Source organism: Eublepharis macularius, chromosome 17, assembly GCF_028583425.1.
Source record: "Eublepharis macularius isolate TG4126 chromosome 17, MPM_Emac_v1.0, whole genome shotgun sequence".
Lineage (NCBI taxonomy): Eukaryota > Metazoa > Chordata > Lepidosauria > Squamata > Eublepharidae > Eublepharis > Eublepharis macularius.
In genome coordinates, this window is record NC_072806.1 from 417,427 (window position 1) to 442,598 (window position 25,172).

Consider the following 25,172-nt stretch of genomic DNA (forward strand, 5'->3'; position numbering starts at 1 on the left):
TCTGTGTGGCCACGGCAAACTGCATGAGTCATTCCTTCCTACTGACTTGGGATGAGCCACAAGGCATTCAGGGGATGCATAAAAGATGCAAGAGACGGCACGAGTGATAGAAGCCTTCGTGTTTGGCACTTACCCTCCAGCCCCTCCACTTTTTCCTCTGTTGCAACTCCAACCTCTGAGCTTGGCTTACCTGGAACTTAATCAGCACAGCCTGCTGGGACCTCCTGCTGCCTTTGCACAGGGCGGGGCGGGGGGGGGAACCTAGACAGGCAAGAGCATCTCTTTCAACCTTCACTCTTATACCTGACGAAGAGTGACTAACAGGAAAACAGGGTTAACATACCTGTAACTTATGTTCATCGAGTTCTTCTGTGCTGACACACATGGGGGACTGCGCAGGCGCAGGCCAGCCGCCGGAGAATTTTCTAGAGCTTCCATGGCTCCGAAGGGGCCGTTTGTCGCGCGCCTCAGCGACCGTTTTCCCGCCCAAACGGTCACGTGATCCTCCAGCGACCAACGGCCCCTTCCCTCAGTTCTCCCTTGCCGCCGCTTGACCAACACACTTCAGCCGTAACACCTTAAAAACACCAATATCCGTTACAGCCATCACAATACCGTGCATTGGAGTTCACAGCGGGGTAGGAGGGAGGGTTGTGTGTCAGCACAGAAGAACTCGATGAACATAAGTTACAGGTATGTTAACCCTGTTTTCATCTTCGTTCTTCTGTGCCTCCACACATGGGAGTGTACCAAGCTTCACACAATAAGGAAGGCGGGGGTGAAGTCCAACACAATTTTATTAAGCAAACAAGATCAACAATAAATAGATATGCATATATACATCTATGTAAAAATACTGTGTAAGGACACATAAATATTCAATATTTACATATATACACACCCCCAGGTACATATATACACACTTTCACTCAAGGGTACCCAACAGGCACGCCAAGAAAGTCATTCCAAAACTCCCTCAGGAAAAAAGGGAGTGTAAGACAGCCTTGGCCACAGATACATCCTGCTCCGCATTGACATCAACGGCGTAATGCCTGACAAAGGTGTCTGCAGAGGACCATGTGGCTGCTTTACAAATGTTAACCAGGGGCACCCCCCTGAGGAGTGCCGAAGAGGATGCTTGGGACCGCGTGGAGTGGGCTCTGACATGAAGCGGGCAAGCCACCCCTGCTAGGGAATAGGCCTTGCCAATGGCCGTCACAATCCACCTAGACAGGGTCTGTGAGGAAGCCCTGTTACCCTTGTCCTTGGCCCCAAAACATACAAACAGGTGAGGACAGGTGCGGAATCCCTTCGTCCTATCCAGGTAATAGGCTAGGGCCCTCTTCAAGTCTAGGGTATGGAGGGCCTTTTCCCCCTTAGAGGAGGGTTGCGGAAAGAATGCAGGCAGTGAGATATCCTGCGAGAGGTGGAAGGCGGACACCACCTTAGGCAGGAACCCAAGGCAGGGACGCAGGACCACCTTGTTGGGGTGAAACACAAGAAAGGGAGGGTCAGACCTCAGTGCAGACAGCTCACTGACCCTTCTGGCCGATGTGACGGCCACCAAGAATGCTACCTTATAGGATAGCATATCCAAGGGGCATGTAGCCATCGGTTCAAATGGAGGCAACATGAGACGTGAGAGCACCAAGGACAGCGACCACTGAGGCACTGGCGCTGACACAGGTGGGTAAAGATTGTACATGCCCTTAAGGAACTGGCGGGATTGTGGGTGAGAAAACACCGTAGCACCCTCAACTCGGGTGTGAACAGCTGATATCGCTGCCAGGTGGACCTTGAGGGAGGAAGCCTTCAAGCCCAGGCCACGCAAGTGGCACAAATACTCGAACACAACCCCCAAGGGACTGTTGTCAGGCACCACCCCTCTGGCAAGTGCCCAGAGCTCAAACCTGCGCCACTTGGCCGCATAAGCGCGCCTAGTGGATGGTCGACGAGCATTCAGGAGGACCCTCTGCACCTCGTCAGTAAAGCCTACCGGGGAGGAATGATCCGCCACGCCGTTAGGTGCAGCTTCCTGGGATCGTGGTGGACTAGGCTCCCGTTTAGGAGAAGGTCTTGCCGAGGGGGCAGACTCACATATGTCCGTTGGGACATTCGCAGGAGCTTCGGGAACCAAACCTGCCGTGGCCAGAAGGGGGCCACCAGGATGCAGTCCGTCCCGTCCTCCTCTATCTTGCACAGGACCCTGGGAATCAAGGGGAACGGAGGAAACATGTAGTGCAAGCCCTGCGTCCACGTAAACTGGAAGGCATCCCCAATAGAGAGGGGGTCGCTCCCTGCCCTGGAACAGAACGTGTGGGCCTTGGTGGTCGCCGCAGTGGCGAACACATCTATCACTGGATGACCCCACATCTGGAAGATCGGCCCAACGCACTCTACGTTCAGTTCCCACTCGTGTTCCAGTAAAGGGACCCTGCTGAGGGCATCTGCCCGGGCATTGTCCGACCCAGCCACGTGTATAGCACGGAGCGACACGCCGTTCTTGATAGCCCACTGCCAAGTGAGTGTGGCTTCCCGGCACAGGGCCATGGACACTGTGCCCCCCTGCTGATTCACGTAGTACATGGCAGTCGTGTTGTCCGTCTGCACCAAGACATGACGATTTCTCAGCAGTGCTGTAAGAGACACAAGTGCGAAACGAATGGCCCTTAGTTCAAGCACATTGATATGGAGGGTCTTTTCCCTGTCAGACCAGACATCTTGCACCGACACATCACCACAGTAAGCCCCCCATCCCAACAGAGAGGCATCAGTGGTAACCGTGATATCATGGTGTTGATACCCGAAAGGGGTCCCTCTAAACAAGTTGTCGTCAGACAGCCACCAGTCCAAGGAGGAGAGGATGACCCTCGGGATAGAGAATTTGAGGGACGGAGGGTGCAGTAGAGCATCATACCTCCGCACAAACCAGTTCTGTAGAGGGCGCATACGCAGCCTAGCGAAAGGCACCACAGAGGTGGCCGCTGCCATATGCCCTAGTAAGCACTGGATAGTGCGCACAGACTGGAACCGGTTCTTTTTAAACATGGACACTAGACCCCTTAGGGACCGAGCCCTCTCCAAGGGGAGCAGGGCCTTACCCTCCACAGAGTCTAAAAGTGCACCAATGTAGGACACCTTGCAGCTGGGCACCAGCTTGGATTTCTCCAAGTTCACCAGGAGCCCCAGGCGTTGGCAAGTGCTAAGTACCAAGCCAATGTCCTGCACCAGCCTAGACTCTGATTCAGCCACGATGAGCCAGTCATCGAGGTACGGAAAGATGGTACAGCCTTCTTCCCGTAGGAAGGAAACCACAGGGGCCACACATTTAGTGAACACTCGTGGGGCAGTGGACAGGCCAAAGGGGAGCACCTTATACCGGAAAACCCGTTGCCGGTAAACAAAGCTCAGGTACTTCCTGTGCTCCTTCCGTATGCCCACGTGAAAGTATGCGTCTTTTAAGTCAAGAACCGCAAACCAATCCCCCTGTTTCAGCAAGGCGATCACAGCCGCCAACGTTACCATTTTGAATTTGGTCACCTTGAGGAAGGCATTAAGGCCCCTCAGATCCAAGATGGGACGTAAGCCCCCATCCTTCTTAGGGACCAGGAAGAACCTAGAGAAGAATCCCTTTACAGAGTCCTCATAGGGCAATTCTTCCACAGCACCTTTGGCCAAGAGCGACACGATCTCCGCATCCAGCTCGGCCATAGTGTTATTGACAGCTGTCAGGGGTGAACTGCATCTAGGCAGCTCAACGAACTCCAGCCCGTATCCCAGTTCAACAATAGTTAAGACCCATGAGTCAGATGTTATTGACTCCCACTCAGAGAGGAGTGGACTAAGTCTGTCCGAAAAGTTCGGGGATACGGCTGGCGCGACCCGTCAGTACTGCCTCCCGGCGCCCTGCTGGTCTTTCTGCTGGGCCGGTTGCTGTGCCTGACGAGACTTGAAGGGCCGACGCCTCCTCTGCTGTTGTGCGGGAGGGTAAGGCCGCTGCTGGTAGGCAGGATACTGATGGTAGCCCGGCCGCTGCTGTTGGTATCTGCCCTGGTAGTGGTAAGGGCCAGATCGGGGAGCGTACCGTGACCTGGAGGAGGGCTTGTCCGCTGGAGCCAGACCCAAAGACCGCGCCGTCTGCCGGTCCTCTTTCTTTTTCTTCAGGGTCTCGTCGGTCGCTTTGGAAAAGAGCGAGTCCCCCTCAAATGGCATGCTCTCCACTCTGGAACGCACCTCTTGGGACAGGGCCGTAGACCGCAACCAGGAGTGGCGCCTGAGGACCACCGCCGAAGCCATTCCTCTAGCAGCAGTGTCAGCAGCGTGGCTTCCAGCGTTCATCTGCTGCTTAGACAGCCTCACAGCCTCTGTCTGCAGCAGGGACACCACAGCCTTCTGCTCAGGAGGGAGGTCTCGCGTATAGGATGCCAACTTCTCCCAGAGGTACAGCTGGTACCCTGCCATGATGGTCTGATAGTTGGCAATCCTCAGACCTAGGGAAGAAACAATGTATTGGCGCCTGCCCATGGCATCCAGTTTCTTGCCTTCCTTATCAGCAGGTACCGAGGAGTGACCCGATCGCCTGGGGTTGAACTCCTCTGTGACCAAGGAGGAAGGTGGAGGGTGTTTCACCAGCGCCGGCCAGGTACCCTGCTTGATCTTATAGAGCTGCTCAATCCTCTTGGATGTTGGAGGTTGATCGCAGGGCACCTGCCACACCTTCTCCACGATTTCCTCAAGACCCTCGAGCATGGGGAAGCCAACATATGCTGGGTTGTCTCCATAAATGCGCTTGAGGAGCTTGTCCTTGGTCTGGGGAACCGCCGAGGAGATGTCCATCTCGAGAGCCTTGGCCATCCTCGCCATCTGGTCGGCGTAGATGCGGAGGTCCTCGAATGGCGAGTCCGCAGATGGTACAAGCTCTTCAGCTGGCGATGGTTCGGACCAGGACTCCGACTGGTAGCCAAAGCTCTCCACATCCTCCTCATCGGAACCGACCTGGGATTCCGGGACCTGGTGCGGAGGGGGAGCCCACGTCGACCTCGATGTCGAAGGCCTCGGTTCCGACACGGAGAAACCTGCAGGTGCCCCTTCCCACTGGCAATGGTATGGCGAGGGGAGGTAGGAGGCCTGTCGATGTCGGGACGCGGTGGACCGGACCGATCGGACACTGTCCCCAGACCGACGTCGCTCACGACCGGCAGCTGGTGGAGACGGACGGGCAGGCGACGGACGGCTCCGACGAGGAGACGGGCTCGGTTCCAGCGTCGGCGACCGAAGAGCAGGCGATGTTCGGATCCGACGGCGCGGGCTCGGCTCCGGTCCCGAAGAGAATTCTGCAGGCACCGTCTCGAAGGCCATCGGATCCGGCACCGGCACGGAGATGTCCTCTGGCTCCGGTGAATCCAGATGAGGGGAAGGCGTGTGAGGAAGCACGATGACCTCTTCCTGGGGAGCGGGATGTGGCGACCGGTGATGTTTGGTCTTCTTCTTCTTCTTCGCCGGTTCCGAAGAAGACCTCGGAACCGACGCGCTCCTCGCCTTCGAAGGGGACCTCGGCCTCGATCTCTTAGATTTTACCGGAATCGACCCGGTCGTCGGTTCCGATCGGGGACTCGGTAGACGGATCCTCGGTTCCGATGTCGGTCTCGGATCCGACCTGGTGGAAGATGCGCTACGGGGCGGCCGCACCGGTCCCTGCGCTGGAGAGGCCGTTCTCGACGCCGAGGCACTCGGGGGACGCGGTCTCGACCCCGACCTCGCGGAGGCCACTGAGCCAGCTCCGGAATGCCGTTCGGCAGAGGGGCTAGGGCCGGCCTTGGAGGAGGGCAACGGGGCGCCTCCGGACATGACCTTCTGCCACAGGGAGGAGTTAAGACGGGCCTTGCGCTCCTGTCGGGCCTTGCTGGTGAAGCCCTGGCAAATCTTACAGGCCGTTACATTATGGGTCTCCCCCAAACAGAACAGGCACAGTTCATGGCCATCGGTCTTGGCCATTTTAGTGTGGCATTGGAGGCAATGCTTGAAGAGAGCCTTTGAGGCCATCTTCAGGGGCACGCAAAAGGAAGGTCAACAAACAGTCCGAGTCAAATTACCGAGTCCACAACAAAGTCCAAACGAGATCCGAAGAATAGTCGAGGTCACGAAGTCCGAAGTCAAAAGCCAAACAATCAGTCAGAATAAAGCACGAAGCACAAAAGCACAGAGCAACGAAGCTCACGTTCTCTCCAAGCGGCGGCAAGAAGAGAACTGAGGGAAGGGGCCGTTGGTCGCTGGAGGATCACGTGACCGTTTGGGCGGGAAAACGGTCGCTGAGGCGCGCGACAAACGGCCCCTTCGGAGCCATGGAAGCTCTAGAAAATTCTCCGGCGGCTGGCCTGCGCCTGCGCAGTCCCCCATGTGTGGAGGCACAGAAGAACGAAGATGAACACTTACATACAGCATTACTGAGCACCAGGCAATATTTCACTGGCTCCAATTTAAGGCCATACTTGGATCAAGACATCTGCAACTAAAACTGACGGCTTCTCAACTAGGAAAAGAAATTTCTGTTTTACTCTAGATGCAAAGAAGAGACAGACTGACAGGCGCTGGAGTCGTCGTATATTAAAGTCACAACAAAGAAGGAATGAGTGTGAACGGGAGGCATGGCCTCAGAGCTGGCCTAGCAAAGGACAAAGGACGTCCTGGGTCAAGCCTGCCCCTCTACCCACCCCAAGCTTCTTAGGTGTCTTTACGCAAGCCACACTTTCCTCCGGCTCAGTCCCCATCCCTAAAATATGGGCAATAATACTGGCCCGCCTTACAGGCTGGTTACGCCCAATGTTTGAATTCCACTCTTCCCTCCACAGAGTTCAGGAGGATGTAGATAGATTTGTCTCATTTGTGGCTTTATTTATGTTCTTTATAGTTTGCCTTTCTCAGTGAGGCTCGAGGTGGATTAAGTCAATGTGAACTTTGGCTGGAATATCCCGTAAATAATGCAATAGGTCACAGCAACAGTCAGCACACAATAGTATAGTCTGCAGTCCCTATACCTTTTCTAAAGAATCTATTTCAAATTCCACAAAGGTGGGGGCCACAACAAAGAATGCACATGTGCGCACAGCTGTAGGTTTTGCCCATTTGCAGGGTAGTCCTTGCAGAAGGTCCTCTTCAGATGAGCAAAGCTGACGTGGCAGAGCATATGGAGAGAGATGGTCCCACTGGAAGGAAGCAGTTCAGAGCATTGGAAAACATTGGAAAGAGAAAGGGACTGTAGACTATACTACTGTGTATCAGTTTTATGCTTGTTTCCAAGTTTTTGCAATCCTTACCCTATTGTATTGGGTATTGTTTATTGAACAATGGTGTAGGCCACCCCGAAGGTGGCAGTAGCTGAGGAAACAGCTGGCCAAGCTGTGCCATTGCCCTCTGAGCCACAGACACCAGCCCATTTGTTGATAATATTGACCTACACTATGTAATCCGCCTTCAGAATCAGCGAGAAAGACGCACTTGCGGGGATAAAAAGTGAGTCATCGGCAAGAGATTTACCTGGCCAGAGAGCCCAGAGATGGAGTCCGTGCCCATGGACTCAGCCAGGGTGCAGGGGGAAGTTGCCCAAGCATGAGCCGCCACCAGAGCAGCCAGCGGAGCCTTGCCAGCCCCTCCTGGTCTTCAACTCCCAGCCCAGGCATGGGGAGGAAACACGCTGGCCCAAGCGGCCGCCAGAGCAGCCAGTGGAGCCACACCGGTCCCTCAGCTTCCGGCCTATGTAGGACCAGGGATGGTGTAGGCCACCCTGAAAGTGGCAGCAGCTGAGGGAACAGCTGGCCAAGCTGTGCCATCGCCCTCTGAGCCACAGACATTGGCCCAAGCAGCGGAAGGGGCAGTGGGAGCCTCGGCGTGGAGGGCCAAGCTTGTGGCCAGGGCATCAGGTTTTCTAGAGCCTGTGGTTTATACAATGGGCTTGGTTCCTAATAGATAAAAATATAGCTAACATATTGAAACGAACCCAGTAACTGATGGGTAGCCAATGGAGGGACTGCAGAATGGGAGTAATATGCCCGCTCCACCTAGCACCTGATAATAATTGAGCTGCAGTATTTTACACTAACTGGAGTCTCTGAGTTGACTTCAAGGGGAAAACCATGTAGAGTGCATTACGGTAGTCTAGTCTCAGTGCTACCACGGTACAGATCCAGGTGGCCATGTCAAGGCAGAGGGCCATCTTCTGGGCTAGACTGAGCTGTGGATGCCTTTTCTGCAGCTGCATTAACTTGCTACTCTAGCAGCAGTTCCAGATCCATTATAACTCCTAAGCTCTTTACCAAGTCAGCAAGGGTCAACTGAACCCCATCAAAAGTGGAGTGAACAATGTCCATTAAGATTTCCGCTTTCCCAACCAGCATCGCTTCCATCTTGTCTGGGATCAGTGCTATTTGACCACAGGCGTCAGGCAGCAGCTTAAGGCCTCTCATGCAGCACCAGGGAATATGGATAGCAAGATATGGAGTCTCTCTACACGAGACCTCTTACATGAGGACACTCAAGTGAAGGGAGACGCAATGTTAGCTGGGAAGCCGAGTTTTAAAAGACAGATCGGAAGGCTCTGTCAATTTCCCCTCAGCAAAGATGGCTGGGGGGGGGGTTGTTTATTTCCTCTCCCAGAAGGGGTGAAACTGACAGAGCCTTCTGGGAGGCAAAGAGGAAACAACCCCCCCCCCGCCCCGGGCCATCTTTGCTGAGGGGAAATTGACAGAGCCTTCCAATCTGTCTTTTAATACTCAGCTTCCCAGCTAACATTGCATCTCCCTTCACTTGAGTGTCCTCATGTAAGAGGTCTCGTGTAGAGAGACTCATAAAATGGGGTGTCATCCACATACTGATGACATCCAATTCCATAGCCACGAATGATTTCTCCCAAAGGCTTTACATCGAGACTGAATAGCTTGAAGGAACCCTGTGGAACCCTGTAAGGTAATTCCTACTGTGGAGACAGCTGATCTCCAACAGCAACCCTCTGAATTTGTTCCATGAGGAAAATTTAAACCAGTCCAGGGCACATGCTCAGATAGCCCGTTCTGCCTCAAAATGCCTCAGCAGAATGGCACGACTGGTTATATCAAAGGCTACAGACAGATCCAGAAGGAGCAACAAAGAAGAGGGCCTTTGTCTACATTCAGACAGATGCAACCAACGAAAGCAACCACCACCGTCTCTGTCCCATACTGCAGCCTGAAACCAGACTGAAATGGACCCAAATGCTCCTGCTCTCTCAATCACTCTGCCTAGAAAGGACAGATTGGAGACTGGGAGATAACTAGCCACATCATTTTTTATTGGGGATGGTTTTTTAAGGAGCGGATAGATTAACCATCTCTTTGAGCAGTCATGGGAAGGTGCCTTGAATTCGTGACTGATTAATGATGGGCAACAAGGGCCCGTTTATGTGGTCCTTATATGATTTTAGCAACCAAGATGGGCAAGGATCCAACGCACAGAATCCTGTCTATGTCCATCACTATAAATGAGTCAAAATGGTCCATAAACGGGCCAGATAACATATGAAGCCTTTCTTCTGCCTTGCCTATATTACAGATGGCATCCAGATCAGTGTGCATTCTTGCTATTTTATCAACAAGAACTTTGCAAAGGTGTCACAGCTAATTCTCTGCTCTTGAGACTGCAAAGGTTCACATCTAGGAGCCAGAAGACGTTGCGGCACCTTAAACAACTGGAATAATTGTGAACCAGCTGATGCGATGGGTGCAGAAAAATAAAGTTTCTCTGCCATCACCACTGCTGCTTCATAGGTCTTCCAATGGGCTCTAGAAGCCTGCTCTATCAGACTGAATGTGAGTTTCCTGCCGCATCTTTCAGGAAGCCTTCCAACTCTCTTTGAAGTCACCCAGCTCTGTGGTGAACCAAGGCGCTGCCACCCTGAGGGTGGGAGAGGTCAATCAGGACCAATCTTGTCAACAGCTTCACATTCCAAGCTCCCACCACAGGTCAACAGAGTATGTATTTTTTTTCAAATTTTTATTTAGTTTAAAACAGAGTATGAATTTGAAATTCTAAAATCCCACACAGCAGCTCTGGGTGGACCATTTTAATGGAAGTCCCATTTATGTGGGTACTCTGGGCCATATTCACCCCTGCCGTCAGTAGATAATGGCCAGGCTGAATCTCCAGTCTCAAAAGATTTCCTGTCAAAGGTTCAGTGTAAAAGTTTAAGTCCAAGGTCTGGCCTCTTTCATGTGATGGACCTGTCATGATTTGAGAGAGGCCAAGGGAAGCCAGAGGAGCTTTAAGCATGGATGCTGAAAACAATCATTCTAGCTCCATATCTGAGAACAACTCTGCCAACTCAAAAAGGGTGCTTACTGGGGAACTAGGTGATTGGTAAACAAACAAAACACGTGTTCTGCCATTAGTAAGTCACGCTGAAATGCCTGACTGTTCCAAGGTCACCGAAGTCTAACCACACCACCTGCTGAAAGGACAGCCACAAGCTGTTTGTAAAGTCCTTTGACCACTGAGCATGTGTGTGTGTGTGTGTGTGTGTGTAGAACACTGCTACTCCACAGCATGATTTTAAGGGCCTTCCACATTCATTATGAGGAGGCCTATCCAAGCCTCTCATTAGCCTCATCCATCTGAAGAAATCTGCACCCAAAGCCCAACGCTACTTCCAATATCTTGTGCGCCAGCGGCACTCCCAAGGCCATGGCCTGTGCTGGACAACAACCGCTTGCAAGATGCTCTCTTGGATGGCTCTCCGCTCTTCTGGGGACCTCTCGTCCAAGGACGATGGCTTGGAAGCCAAAAATAATGTTTTTCTTCACTGGATTTTGACTTTCTTCTTTGAGAAATATGTATTGTTAGAACACTCCACCCAAACCAGCCAAGTCCTGCTGCTGCTGCTCCAATGGGGCCTTGTTCTCTCTGCAGGTTATAGGCATGGTTTATTTTATGGTGTATGTTTTTATTACTTAACAAAAACTGGAAGTGGATTAGTACCAGGCTTGAATATTTGTCTTGAAGTATGGGAGGTAGGTGGGTGGGTTTGAAACCATCAGCCACCCTTAGCTCTCTTTCAGAATGTGTAGTTGTGCCCTGAGAACTGGATCCTGCTCTTCTGATGCCTTGACTAAGCAACCCAGGCACCCATTCAGACACGGAACTGTTCCCATGAAGTCGTAAACACAAATCTGTACCGAACTTGTGCTCCAAGCAAGCCCGCCCATTTGGATTCCCACTATTAAGGACGCCACAGGAGCCAAGCCTGACAAATGACAATCTGCAGCCCCTTCGTTACCACTGCTTATGCAAAGATCTCCGAGGAATGTCTCCGATGGACAACTGCTGTTTCTCAACTAGCCCACAACTCGAAGCCACAGGGAAACACAAGGGTTTTCCCCCCAAAGAATTCTTTTTTTTTAAAAAAATGAAATATATGCAATACTTTTTTTCCTATTAACCCTGAACTTATTTTACTGCTTCAGCATTACACATGAAGCTGCCTTATAACTGAATCGGTCTCTTGATCCATCAAGATCATTATATTATCTACACAGTCTGACATCACCTACCACTTAGCATATAAAATTATTCTAACTGATACAGGCACGACTGGTAGGACCAGTGGCATACTTGGATTTATCAAGGTAAACTTTTAAATGTTTAAACCACCAAACTCTTCTTATTAACACATTATAGCATATTAATTGTTGCAAACATCGCACATATTCAAATAATAAAAATATATTTAATAACATGTTCAACATGCTGTGGTATACACAAGAGTTACTGAATGCTATATACTGTCCTATATAAATTTCTTGTGCTACATATTTCAAGCATATAAAACCTTGCCTCCAAAAGCATTTCACTCATTCTGAAAGAAAAAAATCCACAGGGTTTCCCCCCCCCCAGGGTTTCCCTAAATTTCCCAATTTTGGGGGGAAAGTATTTACTATTTTTCTTGTTTTTTCCCCCAGGCCTTCACACCTAATATATTTAAAGGAAAAAATACACCCAGGTTAGAAACAACATGGTTAGTACACCCACACATCCAGGTGGTAGCATCAAATTATGTAGCTGCCAGTTTAAGCAATCAAGGATCCATCATGAAGTGGACTTCCGTGCATAAACGCAGGTCTCTTAGTGTGCCTCTGTAAAGTACCACCCCAAGACTCCTGCTTGTTTTTTCAAGCAACCAAATACCTGATGTGTTTTTCGCCTTGTGATAGGCCATTGATCCCATTTAATTCGGTATGTTTAATTTCAATTTCTAGCGGTAAATTTAAGGGTGGGAAATAGATTTCCTGAAGGTTTCTGGTTTCACAATAAGAATGAACCTTGTGCTGAAAAACAGGAATCTCCTCTTCTTCCACCAGAGTAGGGGTGCCTTTTGTCAACACCCTAGCTACATCACAATCAAGCTATTAACACCTCCCACCAGAATTACTTGCTCAGAGTTGCATCAAAATATGCAAGCCAGACTAAGCTGAAGGAAAATACAATCCAGAGGATGACAAACAAGGAAAGCATCATTCCATCTCCCAAAATATTATAAGGACACACGTTGTGTGTATCCATGTGTGCACAACTGCAAATATCTGAATGTTCTGTCAAATTCTTGGGCGTGCCAGACTTCACTTTATTCAAAATGCATTATTTAGAGCTGTAACTCTCCAGAACTGCAGACAGTCAAAAGCATGAGAAAAATCCTCAGACCACAGTGGCAGAAAAGCTCCACCTCAAGGCTAAAAGGGCAAAATTGCTGCCAAGTAAAAACTAAATATAAGAAGCCACATTTCAGAAATGAGATCCCTTTCAGAAGGAAACTGAAGTGCCCCAGCAGTGTTTTCAGGCCAGCAGCACCCCACAAAAATACATGCCCCAGTTAGCCAGCCTGCCGTTCCCTTTGGGTCCTTGCGCAGCAGGGCTGCCTACAGGCTCCTGCCTGCTCCAGGCTCGAAAACCTCCTGGCTCTCCCAGCCCTCAGCCAACGCCTCCTGCTTTGCTGGCTGGCCATGCAGATCACACGCAGCCTCTGGGGAGGTGGCACACAGCCAAGGCAGACTGGATGATTCCAGTTCAGACTGGTTCAGGAGACACAAACAAGGAGTTCCTTGCACAGCCTCCATGCTGTGGATACCGCAGAAGACAATGTTCCCAGCTCACTGGCTGTACAGAGCCCATTTGTATCTGAGCACAGAAAGAGAAAGGAAGGAAGCCTGCCACTCCCACACACAGGTCTGACTGGCAAACCAGGCTTTACTCTCATTCGCAGCCTGAGAAGGGTTAGAGACTGGTTCAAATGCAAAGTTCACCTGAAGAATGGCTTGGACCCTTCTGCGAGGTTTGCTATTTGTAAAAAACGACGTGTTATGCTGAAGACATCGTCTCACAAAGAACTGAACATCCCAGGAAGCAGCTATAAAAAGAAACTCTCCAGTTGTCTCTCTCTCTCTCTCTCTCTCTCACACACACACACACACACAAGCAGCTACATTCCATGTTGCTGAGCAGTCGGTAGAGCTTAAGGTGAGGAATGTGACCACTACTGGAAAAACCAGAGTAACTAGCAGAAGCGTTTGGGAACAAAAGAAGCATATACACTCCATGGCAGCTTTTAATGGGCTACTTCAGAGAGCTAGAGAGGTGCTGACATAACATGCAGTTTTGCCATTTTACCAAGACAGACAACTCTGCAAGCAGCTGCCCAGACAGCAGTTTACTGGGCCTCTGATCTAAGAAAACTCTCCTCCTGAGAGAAACAAGGAGTGAATGAGTACAGCAGAGAGAGAAAATCTGTCTTCAGTTACAGAAGGAACTAGATACCCTCCTGAGGGAAACACTGAAGGGATGCTCTGGGTGACTTCAGGTTAGGCCATAGATCAGTGCACAAGGGTGTACGCACAAAGGTGAGAACGACAGGCCAGAGCTGGACTGGGCCGGCAAGGCTTCTGAAAGCTCCACCCACATTCCATGCAGCCAAGACAGGCACCCGAGAGCACTGATGTTCACGGCTTCTTTCAGACAAGGCCTACTTCTCCACATCAGCATGTGTGTGTAAGCACCCATGCATACCCCTCGCCCTGCATCGGTGTAGCAATCATGCTGCAATGGTGCAATTCTTCACTCCATTTATCATGGTGCAATTCTTCACTCCATTAACTTTGTCTACACTAAAAAGTCATGAAAAACTGTCCTTGCTAAGACTCCGCTCTGGAGCTGCTTCCCAGCGGTCCTGCTGAGTAGGAAGCTCTGAGCCCACTCACACTAAACTCAATGCACAACTTTTAAGCCAGTGAGTCATCACTAGCTGCCAAATTCTTGCACAGGAAAGAATGGCAGGGGAAATGGTAGGGAAAAGCCAGCATTACGCAATGAAGCCAAAGTCACCAGTGTCTGCTTTCACTCCGGCAGAGCGGGGCCACAAGCAAGAGAAGGGCCCTCAAACAAGGTCTCCCAGAGACATGCCTCAGGCAGCCTTCGTGCCTAACCCTGCTAGATCTCTTGCCGAGAGCCACTTTCATTTTTACATGTACAAAAAGAGACAAAGTAACTGCCAAAAAGTTTTCCCTGCAAAACTGTCTGCCTTTTGTGTTCTAAAGATAACATTTGTCACAGAAAGATTTTAGTATCTTTTTTTCCCTAGCTTCCATCGAGTTTAACTACAGGCATACCGTCCATGAAAGTCTAACTTTAAGCGTACCAATCACAGCTTTTGCTGATTTTGTCAGCATTGTTACATAAACCTTGCCAAAAGGCCTGGATTTAAATAACCCTGAACTGATGACAAGTTAATTAGCATTAAAAGGATCCGCTGAGTTTGCTGAAATACAAAAACCGTGCTAGGATTATTTTACCATTTCTACATTAAAGGTGCATTACTGTACTTTTAATTGACAGACATATGCTAGCTGATAGCTTCTCCTCCTGCCCCCCCCCCCCGCAAGTATTTCCTTGCTTTCTAGCCACAGCAGTATCTGGAAGAGTAACACATTCTACAAGAGACTGCCTTCAAATACTACTTGAAAATCTCCACTGGTGAAAAATGCAGGGGCTACGATGAATACACGAGACCAGAATATTACCAGCGGCACAGGGGCTTCCATTCGGTTTCCAACAGGTCGCAGGCCCAAATGGCTGGGCTCTGAAGCACCTGAAGGAACAAGGTCTTCTACTCGCATCACCCAGCAAGGTTGGCTAGCGGCACTTTGCGGCAGGAACTTGCAGTCTGAGGCAAGACTGGTAAGAACCCCCCAAAAGGCCTTTTTTCAGCGGCTGCCCTTAACGTGGAACTCTCTTGCCCCGAAGGTTCTCTTGGCATTGTCTTTGCAGGTCTTACGCGGCATAACTTGAGAACACATTTGTTCCAGAAAGTGACTGAAATTACGCTCTCTGAAGTCTATAATGCTACACATCAATGCTGTTTTACTGACATGGCCTTAAGTTGGTATCCTAGTATTGGGTTATTGGATTCATTGCTTCTGTTAAGTTGCCTTGGGTTACTTTTTTAGAATCAAAAGACAATAAAAATTCTGTTAATAATCTATTGAAGAATGCTACAAACAACTTCAAATATTTGAAGGGCTGTCACATAGAGAATGGAGAAGAATTGTTTTCTTTTGCTGCAGAAAGTTGGACTTGAACCAATGAGTTTAAATTAAACCAAGAGTTTCTGGCTAAACTTTAGGAAGAACTTCCTGACAGTAAGAGCGGTTCCTTAGTTGAGCAGGCTTCCTCAGGAAGTGGTGAGCTCTTCTTCTTTGGAGGTTTTTAAGCAGAGGCTAGATAGCCATTTTTCAGCAATGCTGATTCTATGAGTCAGTATGAAGTTTGGGCAATTGTGAGAGGGAGTGCATGAAGGGATGAGCCAGTGCTCAGCTGTTGCGGCCGTTTCTTATGTGCCCAGGGTAATGAGGATCACTACTTGGGGGTCAGAAAAGAATTTTCATCCAGGCCAGATTAGCCAGTGATCCTGGAGGTTTTCTGCCTTCCTCTGGGTGCTGAGCAGGGGATACACAGCTGTGAATTTCCTGCACTGGAGTCCCTTCCAGCTCGATGTTTCTATGATTCCGAATAAGGAATGGCATGATAAACACACATACGATCCAAATGAGAACACAGCCAAGAGACCTTGCATGTATCCCTTACACTGGATTGCAAAGCAGGGCCCTGAAGATTTACTATTGACCACACCTTCAGCAGTGGAAAGCTTAGCAGTCCACGGCTCACTTGCAAATATATAAGGGGGCAGCATCTGGTAAAGTATAAATATTTTAAGGATTAAATTATAAAAATTCTCTGACCATGTATTTATCGCTGTAAACATTTGCACAAGGCAGGAAAATGATTTCATGACCAGGAATTACTTCATTTTGTGTGTACTCTTTAGAATTAGGTGTACTTACTGCTCTGGAAATGCAAATATCGCAATCTGTATTGTCAGCTTGTGACTTTAGTTCCATAGTTAAAGATGTGAAGGCCCAGAGGAAAAAAGTTCTCTCACTCAAGGATCTCCCCTACCCAGTTTTTCTAATGAAAGAACGAGGAAATAGTGAGGAACATTGTAAAAAAAAACAAAAAACCGCACACACACACACACCTCTGGTAAGCTATTTTTTCCTTTGGAGTGAGTGAAATGCTTGTTTTTCTCACTCAAGATGTATAGCATTAAAAAGTGTCAGGACTTTTTCAACTGAAACATTGGGAAATTTGGGGTACGCTGGAAAAACTCCTACGAACTATTTTTCTCTTTCGACCATCTTATGTCAAGGTATTACCCAAAATGTGTAATATGAAAATTTTTATAAAGAGGCATCTGCATCATTAGATAATTACTATATATACTACGTTATAGCATGTCAAGCCTTAGCCCGGGGTTTTGTTTTGCATTGTTTTCCAATTCTGAAATCCTAGTCCTACTGCATTATTAACTGGATGTTTTTGTTGTCTGACTGATTTTTTTTTAGTATTTTGTAATCTGTCACGGTGGCTTATAAATGAATAAAAATTAAAAATATACCATATACTTTAACAACTATGTGTATAAAACTGAATTATTTTGGCAATAATCAATATGCTACAGTGTTTTTAATGCTAATACATTATTAAAAAATTCATTGTTTTCAATGTCAAAGTTTAACTTGATATCCAAATATGCTGGATATCTATTGTGACTGTCTTCCTACTCAAACATGATTCTCTTGTTTTACTACAGAATGTGTTTCCTACCTTCAATTTTTATTTTTTCCTACCTCCCAGATGTCAAAAATTAAGATATGTGTATTAATCTAGCAAAGGTTTCAGCAGTTTGCAATTGTCCCTAGTATTGTAATTCTCTAGTGTTTGGTACACTTGCAATTTTTCTTAGAAAAAACTAAGACATTTTATGTTTTCATATTCCAAAGATATCCTAAAACAGTAACATTTTATACACTAAGTTATGAATGATACATTTTATGTTGTTAAATCATTAAAATAAGTTTAGTTGAACAGGGAAAGTATTGGATATATTGCAATGATTAGTAACTGCATTTCCACAGTAGGAAGCAAACTGCGATGAGCCACCAGCAGCTAGCAGCCCATTTGGGCTCACAGTGAATATAGGTGTGCCAGAACTGATGGGAAGCCACTAACACCAGGAACAGGAGAAGCCTGCTATCGCTCAAAAATGCTTTCAATGCTGTGCATTCCAAAACCGACTCTGTCTGTGGATTGTGTGTTTTCCAGAGGTGGCCTTAATACATAATTGATACTGCAGTACATACACAGGAAGAACTGCTAATATGTAAGAACATGCATAAGAAGGAGATATTACATCTGCTCTATTCTGATCTCTCTTTCCCATGTAATATTTCACTGATATCCCAAAGCAAAAGGGCTTCTGCTATTCTGGAAGAGTGTACAGAAAGTACATCTCTAAGTCAACACCACCACTTCAACCAATGGCTCATTCATTTCTGAGACACCATTCTGATCATTACTAAGAACTGTGAGGCTCTTGCTTTAACAATAGAAAGGCAGTGCAGTAATCTAGCAGGATAATACAATCTAAGGGCACTACAACCACGAATAACCAGTGCTGTGTCCTTTGCCAAAGCACATATGAAACTGACCATATTCATTTATTAAAATATTTATGTCCCATCCTTCCTCGTGGCTCAAGGCAGTTTACAATTCATAATGAAAGCACTACAATTTAAAGCCAAGAAAAGCCCAGATTACAATGCCCCCACAACTTCAATCTCGTTTCACAAGGGCAGTGCTGAGAACCACCCATTTTTAAGTATAATACAAAATGATCAACGACTTTATTTTTAAAGCAACTCAAAAACATGTGTTCTCATTCTTGCTGGTTATCTGTTCAGAATGCTTCCAGGGGAAATGTCTTGCGGGGGTGGGGCTGACTCTCCTTCAGATGAGGGTTTCTCGAAGAGTGACAGTGGGGGAAGAACCCTGTTGGGATTACACCGATTATGGTTTGGAGTCAAGCATTGGGCCAGCACAAAGAATATCGACAAACCTACCTGTCGCTGCTGGTGCTGCTGCTGCTACTGATGGAGTCGCTGCTTGACGATCTGCTCCGAGAGCCACTGCCACTGGGGGATCTGGTGGGTCTTGATGCTTGGCTGGCCAGCCTCTGGGGAGACTGAGTCCTGGACTGTGAAGAATGCGGCGACCGGCTCCTGCTGTGCTGGTAATTCCGCTCTGGCCTTCTGCCTCGTACCTCCCGCGTGAGATCATCCCTGTAGATATCCCTATGTACCACGCTGGGCAAGATAAACTGCTCCCGGGCCCGAGGTTCGTAACGGGGGTCATGAGTGTCAAAGCGGCTCGGACTCCGACTCCGAGAACTATAATAGAGTCCATGTTGTAAAGTCCGCTCCCGAGGATCTCTATAGTAATCCTGATCATAGTGTCTTGTACGATCAAATGTTCCCGTCCCCCGTTCATGGTGTCCATAGGCACTATGTTCATAAGCACGCTCCCTGTTATCTGAAGCCCTGCATTTAGGAGGGGGAAAATATTTATATCAGTCAGAGAGAGAGAAGGCAGTCCTGGCATCATGCAAATATTCTAACGTGGCATTGGCACTGGCTATCTTTGCAAAAGTAGGCCACTCAATGGCAACAATTTATTAAGCAAAATGTGAGCTTGGCCCCTCGGACATCTAGACAGAGCCCCATCCAGAACTGGCTCTGTTCTGCTTACTAAATTGGGTTTTCATGAGCTGAGTACTGCACCTCAGAACAAACCAATTAAGGTCCACAGCCTTGTATAATTCTGGAGTTTAAATTTTTGAATTCAGAAGTTTTAAATAATGTGTGCCTAAGAGCACAATGAAGCCGTGAGCTCGGAGCCTTAGAAACTCTTACAGCTGTTCAGATCTTTCCTTGAAACAGCTTGTTGAAGGCAAACAACATTGAGCAGCAGCCATGGAAACCCCTGGGAAAGCAGGACCCAGCAGCAACAGCAAGGAGAGCCCCATTTTGACCCTCTGTACAGCCGCCCAGAGAGGCACGTTACTGGGTTTTTTAAAAGGAATGTCCCACCTGTTGCCATGTGTTTTCCCTGTTAAAACCTACAGCTTGTATTATCAGAGGACCCCGATTCCAGGGGATATCAATTCTACTTAATGCCAGTATCAAGACTTTGGCAACTGCTTAATGTCATAAATAATAAGATAAAGGCATTTCCCCAAAATGAAGTTAAGCACCCAAAGCAAGAGAGATCAATCCATCCACATAGATTTATTGGAGAGGTGGAAGTTGCTCTGGGTCAAGGAAAAGCATATCGAAATATTCTATTAAATAATTTTCACCAACTACAGAAGTCCAAAAGACGTCTAAACTCCTCACATATGATCTCCTCTTTGGCTCCCACTCAAGCTAATTTTGTGAGTCAGAGTCAAAGAATACCACCTGTGCGGCTCAAGGACCTTCATGAAGGTCTTTCAAAAAGAAAAAAGGTCCCAATTTCCAACAGCTTAGTAATCTAGTTAATAAAGACAACACGATGGCTAGTCATTGCTGGGGGGGAAATGAAACATTTGAAATATATGCTTGCAGATCTAGTCATAAACCAGTGACTGTGTTAGTTACAAAATTTAACATCCATTTTTTGGAAGAAGGCTTTTAAATCCTCTCCCTCCAAATGCCAAGTTTCTTCTTTGAACACCCATTAGCAGCCACCTCAATTGTCTGCATCTAAGGCACACAGGCCACAGTTCCTCCTCCTCCCTGTTGAGTTTTAAAAGAGATCTTCTATTAACCATCATGGAACTGTTTTGTTTTTATCTTTAAAAGCCAGTTTAGAATCTTCCTGCTTATTATACAGCTCTCCCTCCTGCTACGATTGTCTCTCAGACATGGGGCCAGAAAGGCATTTGGTGCACATAAAGGGCTCTCGGAACTTCTGGCTCCCAGCAACTCCTAGTGTCTGGAAGACTGGAAAACAAGATCCCAATTAAAATGCATAATCTAGTTTTCTAATTATTTGCAGCTGCTTGCAAATAGGGTAGCAAATTATTACAGAGCCTATATGTTTCTGTGTGTATTATTTTCAAGTGTTGTCTCTCTCCCTGCTTTGAAAAAACAAAATCAATAAACATTGTGTAATCTACCAAATGCTGAAATAGTGATAGCTGTTAAAAGATGATATAGTAAAAGCAATCCTTCTAGAAGGTTACTGTGATAGTGAAAGAACTCCTTATCAGTTAAAAGGACAAAGAAGACAGACAAAAGAACGAGCAGACCTGAAAATCTAATGGCTACAGCAGCGCTTATTTGATTATCTATTAGTACTAATTACTACTGGAGTTAGTGGAAAGAGGGATTGACTTGGTTAGGAAAGGGACTAAGATACACAGGGCAGGGCATACCAACCTTTTCCACGTGTGGAAACACGACCTATATTCCCAATTAAATCTAGGGAGAGAATTGTGAACATAACTTCCCCAATTTTGGCCCCTCTTACAGGGGTAATCCACCTTCTTAAAGGGCAAGGGTGTCAAATGATATTTTAGATGAGCGAGCAAGAAAAATTCTTAGTGGAAAAAGGATAAAAAATTCCACTGGAAGCCAGTTGTCCCAGACTGACATGAAACCCCCAGACTTCCTTCTTGAGACAGCAGGTGCTTCTAAGTACATCCAATAGGGAAGGGTGTCTCCAGCCCTAAGTCTGAATCAAGCAGCTGGTCGAAAAGGCACCAATGTGAGAAAGAACGCATTGCTGCTGGCTAGCAGGCATCCACCGTCCATCTTTGTAACCATCCAGCCAAGTCAATTTTGTCTGATGTATCCACATAAGTTGATTATCAGCGCCATGTCTTTACACCTAAAGCACTTTTTAACTGCAAAGCCAAAATCTTTTTTTTTTTAAAAAAAACAAGACTATATAGTAATCCACTTCCCTGGGCCATCCCACAAACACGAGGTAGCAGCCATTATTCCAGCACCTGAGTGACCTGTAATCTCCAAGGCTTTGCAATGTCCATCTCCACTTTTGCCAATACCATAAGGAACAGTAATCCCAATATGCGTGTGTGGTGTAGATCCAAAAGCGGAAGCGTGAAAAGTTGCCTTCTGCTGTCTTCATTGCACCATATGTATTCCAATGACTAGAAGTTCTTTGTAGAATCCAAGATGACGCATCACTTTGCAAAATCTACTAGAACATTTTGGCAACAAACCAGTTTTACAAAACTATATACCAATAAAACCCTGAGAACTAGGTAGGAAGCTCGGTAAGAAAACTGTAGGTCCTACATTCTGGTGGTACTCCACACTGGGCCTCATGGCATGCTGTAACAAATAGCTCCTTCCGAGAAAGGCCTTAATATTATCCGAGAGGTGGGATCACTAAGATCTTGAAGGATAACTCCACAATCAAGGGTGGCCACAGGAAGACTTCCACTTTAGGACCAATGTCTCTTGACAGCAGATATCCAACCAGCTGCAGGAAACATCCGCTACGGATCCACAAGATACCAGTCAATGGGACAGGTACGAATTCAGTTTCCAACCCAAAACAGGAAACAGATAATTCCCCCAATTTTAATCCATCTGGGGGCCCTACACAAGAGTTTGTGTTTCTCACCACATCAAATACAAAATACCTGCCTAGCAAAACCTTGGAACTTACCCATCAAGTCTCCGCTCATAGCGTCCTTCCCGTGCATGAAGTGATGGTGGGGGGCCATACGTGGGCCCACCACCACCTCCTCTGAACCCAGAAACCTCTCTACTACGAGATGCTATGGAAACTGTATCATCCAATCCCCGAGCAGCACTAGGAATGGTTCCTGGCTCATTATAATCCGTCCGGAGGTCTCTGTCTCCCATCTTGTTGACAGAGTTGTGTGCCTTTTGAGCACTCTTGATGTCCACAAAATCCACAAATGCTGCCACGCCACCTTCTGACCCCCGTTTGGGGAGAATTTTGACACTTTCAACACGTCCATATCTAGGAGAGAGAGAGAGAGAAACAAATCACTTGTACTAATGCTCACCCAAAATGGTACCTCAGGTCATGTAATGTTGGGCTGATATTTCCAAAACTGGGGCTGCGATCCTGAACAAACTTGCAGCCATGCTTTCACGTAAAGCACAAAGCTGTTTTCTTCTGAACAAAGAAAATCTACAAGAACTTCAAGTAACATTAAGTTACTTGATGTATCGCACCCTGATGTTTTTAAAAGTCTAATTCAAACATTAAAAAATCCTTCAATTTTAAATACTAGAGTCAACCAATATTTTCAAGATATAATTAAGGAAAGTGTGCTTATTGATATGACTGTTTCATTTCTCCATTATATTTTCAATTCATCCACTGTTAAAATAAAGAAACTACCTTTAACAATGATTTATCAAATGTATTTATTTGCAAGTCATTCTAGGCTGCTTTCCACAATGTGATTCTGCACTTGCTTCTAGAATTGTGTCACACTCATAACTGAACACTGGCAAAAAGCCATACAACATTCATTTTCACATGTTCTGTACTGCAACAGAGGCAGGACTGAAAAAATAAATGGGGCTCCTAAGAGTTGGGCCTCAGCTGGCCCGAGAAGCCAAGTTAAGAATGAGCCACAAATGTTTGTACACCCAGGCAACCAGCGCAGAATCTTCACGGAAGACAGACATTCTTAGCAGGATGCAGGAAATATGGCCAACTTTGCTTAGATTTATAAGTACTATCTGACCCATGACAAACGGCGGATAGGCAAAAAAAACTCTGAAACCATTTATGAAGAAGCACTTTTTCAGCCATACTTTATCAAAAAATATTTTAAAAGATGTACAGTTTTATCATGAATGTTCATATTTTTAAGCAGATATAGAAATAATAGTAAGCTGGCAGCCTGAAGAGAACTATGAGAAACGGTTCTTTCTTGCTGGAGGAAGAGTCGGTGCAACTAAAACTTGTTCAATGCATTCTGAGGCACAAGCTATGCCTACAAAAATATTGTTAGCTTCTACACACCAGATTTAAATTGGGGTGGCCTAATCCTGAGGCAGCACGGGAAAAGCAAGCAAAATACCAGCCCCTCAGGCTTCTCCCAGGCCCAGGACTCAGCCACGCAGCTCGAGCAAAGCCAGAGCTCTTAAGTGAAAGCCAAGACGCACGCACCACTCACCGCGAGACGGCAACAAAGCTCGCGTTTACACGGGCCTGGATTTATCCGTAGTCTTCAGACTCCGGGCTTCAGCCGCTGAAGCCCACAGAACCTGGCAAGGCAAGGCGGCTGCTGGGTGGGGCTTGCCCCCTTTGTGAAGGCTCCACAGTCATGGTTTGCCACGCGGAACCACCAAGGGATTTAATAATACCAAGGGAAGAACTCACATGGACTAAGAGCAGACCATTCACCAGAGCTTCCCTTGCTCCTGAGTGAAAAGGACAAGGCCAGCACATCTAAATTACTTGATGCACAGAAGGACCCCTTGGCCTTGGGGGTTACAGTTCGCCCCAAGCTGGCCAGTCACAGAAAGGGAGTGTGGTGCAGTGGGAAGGGTTTGGCTTGGGCACATGTTGAGAGTCCGAGATACAATAAATGATAGCGACGCCAACGACGATGCACTTCAAGTACTGAAATCCTTGCCAGACAAAATGCTTACTTGCTGGCCCTGGATAAGGTACCATTTACTGGCCTCACCAATCGAAGGAGCGCAGACAGGAACAAACAAAATTTAACACGTGGTAAAACTGAGATGGGAAAGTAATCTAAGCAACCCCGATTTTTCCATGCTGCAACTAGCAAAACCACCGCCAGATTTTTGCCACAGAGAATGCCCTGAATTATTCACACTCAGCACAGTAATTTGCTTACCTGTCCCAAGACACTGGAGACTACGCAAGGACTGGACACTGCACAATCGCTCCTGAGACAAACAAGCAGGACCAACTGCTTTTGAAGGAGGGCAAGAGTCGCTTTTTTTAAAAAAGGCATTTATAAGGCAGCTACTTTGGTGGGAGGATTTTCATGATTCAGGTCCTTTTAACTGCATATATCCTTTAGTCAGCCACCAGGAAGATTAATCTGCCTAGGAATCCAATCCAGCCCCACCTATCGGCTATTCTCTAACAGTTCCCACGTTGGCCGTTACCACTGGGAGGGGAGCTGCACTGCTTCAGGCTAACTGATCCAGAAGGGAGGGGAGGGGGGAGACCTGCAATGCTGTGTCACAAGACCAGTCGCAGCAGCAGAACAAGGCATGGCAAGGAAAGGGTGATTTCTGAAGGGCTGTGGGAGGACAGGCAACACGGGCGGCTGGTTTCCAGGGCCACACTTCCAAGTTCCGCAACAGGCCGCTTGCAAGGAGCAGGCACACGTTGGTTAAGTGGTGCAACCTTTGTCTGAGCACCAGCTGGCTGAAGGTTAGACAAAAAAGGACAGGAGCCACCATGACCTTCACAGAGTCCAAAGAACAGCCCTTGTGAAATCTCTATACCTACGTCAGCCCTTTCCAAGAAGGCTGTTCTTTCTCAATTACTAGTAGACCAAACAAAACAAACAAACAAGCAAGCAAGCACACACACACACACACACGGAGGCATCTGTTGAATACACCAGCTTGTAAGAACTAGAATTTGGAATAAACGTCGCAACTGGAGATGCTGAAATCAAAGTATTTTCTTGTTGCCTGCCAGGTCTTGTAATTTGATTTTTATAC

General features: G+C 47.4%; 1 protein-coding gene across 2 annotated transcripts in view; it reads right to left on the reverse strand.

Annotated features, from left to right (window-relative positions):
• The window catches only part of SPEN (spen family transcriptional repressor), a 75,487-nt gene that overhangs the window by 36,896 nt on the left and 13,419 nt on the right, over nt 1–25,172 (reverse strand). The window contains exons 2-3 of one of the 2 annotated variants that reach the window (XM_055001360.1): nt 22,144–22,464; nt 18,528–19,004 (exon numbers count right to left, since the gene is read on the reverse strand). In XM_055001360.1, the coding sequence (XP_054857335.1) occupies nt 18,528–19,004; nt 22,144–22,464 (798 nt within the window). Of the gene's footprint in view, nt 1–18,527; nt 19,005–20,885; nt 21,037–22,143; nt 22,465–25,172 lie in introns of those variants that run through there. The other variant, XM_055001362.1, reaches the window with a different exon arrangement.